The sequence below is a fragment of the Pollicipes pollicipes genome, unplaced genomic scaffold (genome assembly GCF_011947565.3).
Source record: "Pollicipes pollicipes isolate AB1234 unplaced genomic scaffold, Ppol_2.1 Scaffold_4881;HRSCAF=5763_pilon_pilon_pilon, whole genome shotgun sequence".
Taxonomy (NCBI): domain Eukaryota; kingdom Metazoa; phylum Arthropoda; class Thecostraca; order Pollicipedomorpha; family Pollicipedidae; genus Pollicipes; species Pollicipes pollicipes.
The window spans coordinates 10,335,047-10,344,246 of NW_023596576.1; the positions used below are offsets into that span (position 1 = coordinate 10,335,047).

Here is a 9,200-nt window from a genome sequence, read left to right on the forward strand (position 1 = left end):
GTATGACATCACTTACACGACCACCCATTTCGCACAGTGTCTGGGTACTGTGACAGAAGTGCTGATTAATCTTCTTTTGTGACGCAAGGCCGGGGGTCACGACTTGCGCTGGTCAGGGTCCCCAAAACAGTGGTTTGGGCCCCCGTGTCGGTCAGGGGCCGACAGCGCCTAACAAGGCGTCATGTGCCAGCTAGTGCCCCCGAGTCGGTCACGGGCTTTGTTTGAGAAGGTCCGAAGGGAGGACGAATTGGTCCTCGGGACCAAAGATCAAGGGCCCGATTGGAAGGCTGAGAGGCCCGAAGGTTTCGCTGTAGGTCACTTTAAGTACCCCTGCTCGTAGGACCGTGATCTCAAATGTCAGTAAAAGGGTATGTTGTGGTGGTTAGAGACAGCGTACCTCTAATTTGGCCAGAGACCACCAACACTGAACAGTCGGCACCATGTCGGTCTGATCACTTGGGAGCCATTCCCCAAGCAGGGACAAGGCCGGGCCGGCGATTTGCATTGGTCGGGGCCGTGCAACAATGCTGTGTTGGACAGGGGCCCGGTGTCAAACAGGGTGATCTGTGTCGACCAGGACCCTCGAGTCGGTCAGAGGAGCATTTGCTTAACAGGGACGGAGACGGAACTCCGAATAACAGAGGACCTCTTGCGGTGGTCGGGGCCCTCTGACAATGAAAGGAAGCATTATAACATATGACGAGCGTTCATATTGAGACAATGGAAAAGTCCTGTGCCAGTCAGGACCCCCCAGTGCCGAAAGCCTGACCCTGAAAGGTCAGCCAAAGGCACTCGTCGCGCCCGTCGGGGTTCCCGGGACTACAAAGACGTCTCTGTAGGTCCGAGGTCACCAATGCTGAATAGTTGGCCCTGAGAAGGCTTATATCCTGCGGTCCCATTTACGAAGCAGGGAAAGCCAGTGTCCGCAATGGAACTGATTTCCATCTGTGTTGGCCATAGCCTCTGAAACAATGCCAAGACGGCTGCCGGTATCAAGGCACAGAGTGCTTTACAGGGGAGCATGTGTCGGCAAGGGGCTCCTAGTCGACCAGAGGAACATTTGCTGTAGCAGAACTGGACGGGAACCTGAGGTTCATACAGCCACTTGCGTTGGTCGAGGTCCTCTTGCCTGACATGGAGTGAAAATGCGGGAAATTTCAGTGAAATGGTCCTCAATGAGACAATAGCCTCATTGAGGACCATTTCACCGGAAGTCTGGCCAGTCACGGATTCTAGTACCGAACAGGGTTCCTCAAGGCCCCTGAATTTAATTCATTTTCGGCATTTTTGACGTCTGTCCACCCGTAGTCGGAGGTTTTATCCTGACGTTTGGTCGTTTTATTATACTATATTTTAACGGGTATCATTGGTGATGACTCAGCCCTCTGGTGATAAACTGTCCGTTTCGGCTTGCTACTTCAGTTGGCGATCAGGGTGCGTATTTCGGTGATGAAACTGACCATTTTGGTTGTCCAATTAATTGTGCCCCCCCCCCCCCTGCGGCATTTTATTCCATTAAATCGTTTAATGCATGTTTTTTTTTGGTTTATTCGCTGTAAGATCCATCCGGCATTTATCTCGCGGTAGCTTTTGCGTTGTATTTCAGCTGTGTAAAGAAAAAAATTAAAACATCAATGAATTCATGCCCTCATTAATAAATGGGCCATATTCGATGAATTTGAGGGAGATCTTTCAATACTCAGGGAGCTCTATACTGACCCTGTGCCCGCCCGCCCCCCCCCCCCCCCCCCCCACTTGTCAAGGTTTTGGTTGCGCGACCGACGCCATATATGAGGTGGCTTGCTGACTCAACAGCCAACCTCTGCTATCTTACTGAAGGGCACGAGCTCAAAGGATTAGCTAGCACACTCAAAAGTAAAAAAGCTTGAAAATCAAGGGGAGAGGCAGACAAGAGCCTGGAAAAACTGTCATTTGTCGTTGGATTTAAAGGGACATGCTTTAGTAAAGGGAGCTAATGTGGTGTGCGTGTAATGGAATGACTGGATGCAAAGCAAGCAGCGCCATGTATGGCGTTTATTGTAATAAGTTCTGGCATATGTATATATATATATATATATATATATATATATATATATATATATATATATATATATAGGGAGACGGTAATAACTTTGCATATTCGTTCGGTAAGCCGCTTATCATCATCAGGACAGAACAAGCGTCGATGAATTAACCCCAATCCATCACTTAACTCACCAAGCCACTCGATGCACGATGTGAAATTTGTTGGCTGGGATACATTGAGGAGCAAAGCTGTGGTATACAGGAGGCTCTCGAGAAAAATGCAGCTTCAAGAGTGAGGAGCCTCTACGTAAAAAGCAACTCTAGTTCACAAAATGTCTCAAAAGTACGCCAGGCTGGGCTGTTTACTGAAGGAAGTGGAACGAGTTATTGGCCCAGACTTGATACAGGTTCGAATAGAACTGAACTGTTCCACATATTGTCAGGTGAATCCAAAAATGCGTTCCAGATGGCAAAAAGAACATAAAAAAGCTTCCAGGCGTCTGTCGCTGCCAAATGATAGTATAGTTCACTTCCTATGGCTCCTCAAAATAGTGCATTACAAACGTGACCAAGATCAGACTCGCACCGGAGGTGATGACAGACATCATTAGTTCAGATCAAAATAATCTTGGGAAGTCATATTCAAGTCAGGATAGCCGTGGATAGCTTTCTTGTCAAACAGCGGCTTTCGACACATCGTACGTACTATTCAAGACCACAAAAAGCTCTACGTACATTGTTTATATCACAAGAGCTTAGTGGCATCCATGACCGTTTCGTCCATCCCGATTGCTCAGCTGGGTAGAACGCCCGCCTTCTATTTCACCCAGCCGTGCAGGATTGGGTTCGGGTCGCTCTCGGCGCTCGCCATTTGTCTCTGACTGGGACGGCCTGCGCCCGGTGGCAGCGGCCGCGTTAAAGGTCAGGTGAGATCTGAGAACAGGACGCGCCGTGCCGATCATTGCGGCACATTAAGCTTTCGTCGCGAAATCCTGCCGTGGACCCGGAATTTCAGGATCGGGTTGTGACGTCAGACCCCAGGCATAAGTGCTGCTTTGTGTGGGCGATTCCAGATGTTTTGCGGTTAGCATGCACTAATATGGGCGCATAGAGTGAAACAAATGACGTAATTTCGGCTTAGGACGAAACGTGTTCAGCACTTCTTATTGAGTATTCGTCACGTAATTACACTGTCACGACTGCCCATCAGCACGTGCTGTGTCCTTGTTTTGCGGCATTATGAGTTCAGAGCTTTCATGCTGACAGTTATCAACTTTTAATATACCAGAGGGTGCTTGCTGAGCAACGTTGTAAAGCGAGTATTGGCATATTGGCAATCCTCACCGTTGTGGATCTGTGCTCGTCATCACGAGGGAAGAGCGTTGAGCGAAAGTTGGATATTTAAAAACTATGACATGGCAATCCAGAAAATTCCCAGAATCTGTACAGACATTTGTAATATTATATGCAAGGATGTCAAAAGATAAATAATATTAACTCACATTCTAACACCCAGTACGTGTTCCTAGCCTAAGGTCTGAACGAATCGCTGTGCATTCGTCATCTCCGCTCGAGGCTGGACACACAAACGTGATCTTGTGACCTGGTTTGAGCAACATCATTGAAGTAATGCATGTTTCGAAACCCATCTCTGCTGCTTATGATGAACAACCCGCGGTGTGGCCGGTTGTAACGTTCCGGCTGAACCACCTGTGTTTCGGCTAGCCCATAGAGTTAAGCCGTGCATTGGGTGTTAGGATGTGGGAGCTTGCATGGTTTTTTATGTTGGTATTCTTTTTCATGGCGGTGTCTGAGTAGCGTGCTGACTAATAGCTGACTTTTGGTGTTATTTTCTGGACTCACGGTCTCGGTGTTTAAAGGAAATGTTCCACATCTAAATATAGAATGTGGGAGCAAGCATCACATATGAGATATGACAATGAAACATTAGAGCATCAGAAATATGATGCAAGCATCAGATATGACGAAACAAGCTCACTTATAACTATCGGTATATTTTTTTTCAGTGGAGGCGATTGCTCCAAGCAGCACAGTTCTCCGAGTAGTAAATGTGCTCCTCAATGCGTCATGGTTTGATTGCGCCATCATGCCTTGCATAATAATGATTGGAAGCCAATTAACGGCCGTTATGTCTGGAAATCGCGCTCACGAATGCAAGATATAAACGCTTCCACAATTATATTTGTCTTGGCCTAGATCGCCGGATGGCTTATGGAATGGCAGGACTTGAATGGCGCTGTTATGACGCTATGAATGCCAAGTTGACTTTGCAATACTATCCCCGATATACCTTACCGCATTTTCGCGGGAGTGTAGCTCAGAAACTAGATGGCTTAGGTCTTAAGAAGGGCAGGATTTTGAACAACATCGAAATTTCCTCTGGATGGCCATTTCAGTTCAAAGCCCCAAATAAATATGGAACACTCCCTTTAATGTTGCGGTTATTTTTGTTTTGCTTAACTTTGTTCACTCGTGACCCTGGGCACAGCTCCCAAACGAGGTGCGTTTATTGACGTCGTTTAAACGGTACCTCCGGTATATAGGTCAATACCCGTCAGCATAAAAACTTCAAACTCACAATGGTTTTGAACTTTTGATATCAGTGAGTGAGAGTCTCTGGCTTTTGTTTGCGCCTTAGACGAGAAAAGATTAAAACCTCTAACGCGTAGCGTAGCCCAGAAAAGTTTCGCTTGTCGTGGGCGCTAACGGCCGAAGCTTCTCGGCTTAATGGTAAGAAACAGCCTGGATATTTTGATAATGGGGTGGGGGTCTGGACTCTACCAGAATTGAGTAAATCTAGACCTTTTCTTAGACCATACCAGATGTTGTAAATTCTAAACGACTGTTGATCGGCTGCATTTTTGTCTGTGCTTGTAGCTATAATGTCGGGAAGCACGAGAGTGGAAACAGAAATCACCTGTGGTGAAAAGAAACAATGGAACCGAGGAAGAGAGGACATCGGTAGAAAATGACGGGTCTTCAGTACAAACAGATGAATTACTGCGACGACCCAGCTGTCAAAACCCCGCTACTACGCATGCGCTGGCCGGTTCGCGAATAGGCCCCGGCAAACCCGCGGACCCGCCGCTGGGTGCGGGGACAGTAGCCGCCGGCGCCGGCTGGCTGTAGCGCTCACACTGCTGGCAGTCGGCCACGTCCTCGATCTGCACCATTGGAGGCTTGCCGGTGATTCTCGAAGGCCGGCACACCGAGCGGTAACACTTGGTCACATTGTACATCACCACCTGCAGAGGCGGCGACAAAGGTCACGCTGATATGGCGGACAGCCGCCAAGTGGGCTACTGCAAGCGGCAGGAAGGTGCCGGGGCCAAAGGTCACCTTCTGCGCCCAACACGCGCCTTCGTGGCTTTGTTCTGCGCGGCGGAGCCCTTGTTGGCCGTCACTGTTGGTTTGCAACATCCTTTAGCCAAAGCAGCAAGTGTAAGGAAACGAAAATGCCTTGCTGGCTGAGTTCAGCAACGCGTAGTGTATGCACGGTGGACACAGAAACCTGTTCATGTCTAAAACAAGCTCAGGCGAGAAACGTGGATGCCGAATAAGTCACGATGTATTGGAGCACCAAATGCATCGCCAGGAAATGTGACTGCAATTTCTTTGTGGGCTGTGACGAAAATGTGCAGCAGGCTAAGTGACATGAGAATTTGCAGAAGACTGGCGAATTTACCTGATCAATATTGAAGCAGGTTCCTCCACTGAAGCAGTGACGACAGTTGATCACGTACGAGTGCAGGAAGACAGGGAGAAAAGACAGGGCTAAGGCCGCTGGCATCCAGCGAAAGCCTGAGAATGATCAACTCGTTAAGGTCGCCGATTACGCCCGCCTTTATTAAACCCATACAGCTTAGTCAGTATCTTTTGTGCGGAAAACGAACCACTAAGCAACGACCGCCATATCAAAATGAAAGATCAGATAATGACATTTTAACTTTGCTTTGAACAAGATACACAGATTAAAACTTTGAGGTCTCATTTCGATGCCCATACTAAAATGACTTCAGGTGATTTTATATTTATGTTTGGAAACCTGTGACTGGCACCAAGGTAGAGCAGCTTTTCCTGGTCGCCAGCTATGCCCATCAGACACTTAAATATTCGCGCTGCCAGGCCAATGCAAGCGAGGACAGCATCGCGAGTGAACGCCCACCAAGCGTCCTTCATGTCCCTCCACCTACCTGCCGGTTTGTCGGTGGCCGCCATGTTCTCTGGCGATTCCCCCAGCACCAGTTCTCGCCGCCTGTTTCCGATGCGACGTCTGCGCCATTAACGTGACGGGCGGAAAGGCGTCCCTCCTGGTCCCCCCCCCCCCCCCTCCCCCAACCGTGACACAACCCCAGCTGTGTGGCAGCCCACGGGCTCGATTCACTGCCATTCGCACAGGTGCTCGTAGACGTAGTCGCGGCAAATACCAAAAAACGACAGTGTGGTGTTGTTTAGTAGCATCAGGCCGAGCCAACTAGCCAAACACTGCAGACGAGTCACTGAAGTCGGAAGTCTGTGCAAACGCCGAGTTAAATCGGTTCGTAAAGAGATCGGTGCCGCTGCCTAGGTTGATGCACGTTCAGTGATAGCATGATAATAGACTGTTACATTGCGTACGGTTCATTGAGACAATAAGCCTTAGGTGGCGTCTGACCTGAAATCCCCAGACATAAGAGCGTAAAGGGATGTTTGCAGCATATCCTTGAGGTCTAAATGTGTTTGTTATTGAGCTTGAAAGCGGTTAGTTCAGGGTACGCGTTAGCATCGTCAAATCGAGCCATTTTAGGATGTTGGGCCAAACCGATACCGATATGCATGTTTCACTGAGACTGTCTGGACGTGAAGCGAGCTGACGCACATGCCCACAGGATAATTTTACCATTTCAACCGACTGTCAATGAACTGGAGTACGTGGTAGTATAAATTTCACTACGACCCTGGCTCGAGTTTCGAAGACAACGTGTTGTATTCGGCACTGTTTTTCGCAATGCAGACACTCCCGGCTTGCCCTGCAACTATTGGCGCAACCACGCATTTCACAAACTCGTGCCGAACACATTACTCACAGACGACACGTTGTTCGACACTTTGAAATTGGATTAGCGCCTCCACCCGCTCCGGCTGCCGAGATACGGTATAAAATCTGAGGTAGCTTAATAACGAAGCTGGAGTAGCCGAACACCTGTGAGTGGTTGAGCTAGCTGAGCTAGCTGGGCTCATTGAGTGCCGGATATGCGTATTATATATATATATATATATATATATATATATAATATCCATTGCATGCTTTCCACATATGTCGTGATATATCTATATCCATAACGTGTTTAGCTACCGAATTCCTTAGACGCTTGGCAATGTCTTTACAAGATCGAAGTCGTTTCAATAGACGAGGCGATTGCAGCCCGTCTAAGTGGATACGCGGTTGGGTATTCAATTTGTAATTTCTTTATTTATCTAAAAGCGGAATTTCCTCAATGCGTGTGGCTACTGCAAGTCGTTTACAGACACACAGACACGGGCAGGTGCGCACGCACGTACGCACGCGTGCACGCATGCATGTACGCACACATGCATACATACAGTGGATCACCAGAATATAAGTTGTCGGAAATCCCGTGAATTTTTCGAGCCTGCTTATGAATACATCATGATTCATGCAGTGTTTCTGGAGGCCACTACTCTGTTGTGTAGAACTGTGCAGAGGCGCATTTGTCAACGACATGATCTGCTAAAATAAAGTGCAAAAGCCGGCTTACGAATGTAAAATTAAACGATAAGTCGTAATATCTCACCACTTCTTATGCCAACGGTTTGCCGGTATCTACGGCTGCGCCGGTTTCGCGAGGTCACTGGATTCCGGCGCACTGTAGCTGGCCGGCTTGCTATCCAGCGCACTGTAGCTGGCCGGCTTGCCATCCAGCAGCCGCATCTCCTCGCCTTTCGGCTGCGGCTTGGCTGCCGCCGGGCCGACCTCCTCCTCCATGAGGTCCACCAGGGTTCCGCCCACGGCCAGAGCAACGAACACCACCACTGTCCCTCTGCGGACAAAGAGGTTGTGAGGAACACTGGGCGCTACCCACAGCAGCGACGTAGCCAAAGGGGAAAGCTTTTAAGACCATGACGTTCCCTGGAGGAGCTTAGAACCCCATTTACGAACCTGAACTGTACTTCAACATCACAGCTTGCGAACTTCACCTTCGCTCTCACTTTCTTTCGTTTTGTTACTTTTTCTGTCCTTTTTTCCACACTTTCTTTCCTTCCTTTTCACTCCTTTGAGCTTTCATTCGCAAACTTTACATGTATAAGCAGCTCTGATACCTGGGGATGTTGCTTCCCCCCCCCCCCCCCGTGAGGCCGAAGGGTGTAGTGCTTTTTGGCGACTTAAAACGCCTGAAGAGTGTTAAGTGTCTGCGTCTTTCAAAACTAGCCCTAGAGACACCAAAATGGGATTCTGAGCCAAAAAGGCTTCAAAATCCGATAGCGGCGAAGTGGGGGCCCTTCGGCTGGGAGGGTTCCTTATGCCCCGGTTTGGCACCCTCGCGGACGACATTCTAGCTACTCCACAGGTCAATGGTGCTAGAGAAGAGAGGGTGCTATGGTGATCTTGTGGGCGAGTGGGCCATGATAAATACCATCATCATAGACCACTGGTGCAATGGGAGGACAGTCAGTATCGTAATAGGAGATACCATCGGGATGCTGTGGATGCATATGCCATGAAAAATAACCACAGACGGCCTGTGGACTGAGCGGTCACATGCAACACCACCTCTGTGACCCTCTGGGCAGGCAAGCCATTCATCAGCTGCAGGAAAGACAGCGGCACAAGCGCCTCGCCAGGCAGCAGTAGGTCATGACAACCGTGGCGTGTGCTCAGCGGAGCTATTAACATCGTGGGCACGTACGCAGCGAGCAGAGCTCGGCTACTGATTGCTATCAGCCCAGGGATGGCGCCGCCAGTGCGAAGCGCGTCTGCATGCGCATTACCATGCGACGATTGCGCAGCAGACCTGCCTGCCTGCGAGGACTGCAGACCTGCTGCGCAGGTCTGCAGTCTTCGCGGCGTCTTTTTACTATATTGCACGCGCGAATGGACGCGACAGGTACCGGCGAGAATGAAGGTGCAGTTATCATCCTCAGCCGCTGCTGGG

At 49.2% G+C, this 9,200-nt stretch overlaps 2 protein-coding genes across 2 annotated transcripts; both read right to left on the bottom strand.

Moving 5' to 3' along the window:
- Nucleotides 1-2,842: 2,842 nt before the first annotated feature.
- LOC119099807 (uncharacterized) lies at nucleotides 2,843-6,327 on the bottom strand. The gene is made up of 4 exons (XM_037222886.1): nucleotides 6,240-6,327; nucleotides 5,732-5,847; nucleotides 5,183-5,291; nucleotides 2,843-2,916 (listed from the first exon to the last, which is right to left on the bottom strand). Exons 1-4 carry the CDS (start codon nucleotides 6,262-6,264, stop codon nucleotides 2,843-2,845), a joined length of 324 nt encoding a protein of 107 aa, XP_037078781.1. The 5' UTR covers nucleotides 6,265-6,327.
- Nucleotides 6,328-7,478: 1,151 nt separating this feature from the next.
- On the bottom strand, nucleotides 7,479-8,087 carry LOC119101575 (uncharacterized; the record flags this gene model as incomplete). Its single annotated transcript, XM_037224925.1, is given in 1 exon segment — nucleotides 7,479-8,087. A coding segment is annotated over 1 exon segment (217 nt), but the record flags the coding sequence as incomplete, so codon positions are not given.
- Nucleotides 8,088-9,200: the final 1,113 nt, after the last annotated feature.

What these genes read in the sequence shown, in the direction of transcription:
- LOC119099807 (XM_037222886.1), bottom strand. Translation starts at nt 6,264, where the DNA reads ATGGCGGCCACCGACAAACCGGCAG. An exon ending in GGCCACCGACAAACCGGCAG is followed by an intron (nt 5,848 to 6,239) that starts GTAGGTGGAGGG and finishes GATCATTCTCAG; the next exon opens with GCTTTCGCTGGATGCCAGCG. An exon ending in CCTGCTTCAATATTGATCAG is followed by an intron (nt 5,292 to 5,731) that starts GTAAATTCGCCA and finishes CCGCCTCTGCAG; the next exon opens with GTGGTGATGTACAATGTGAC.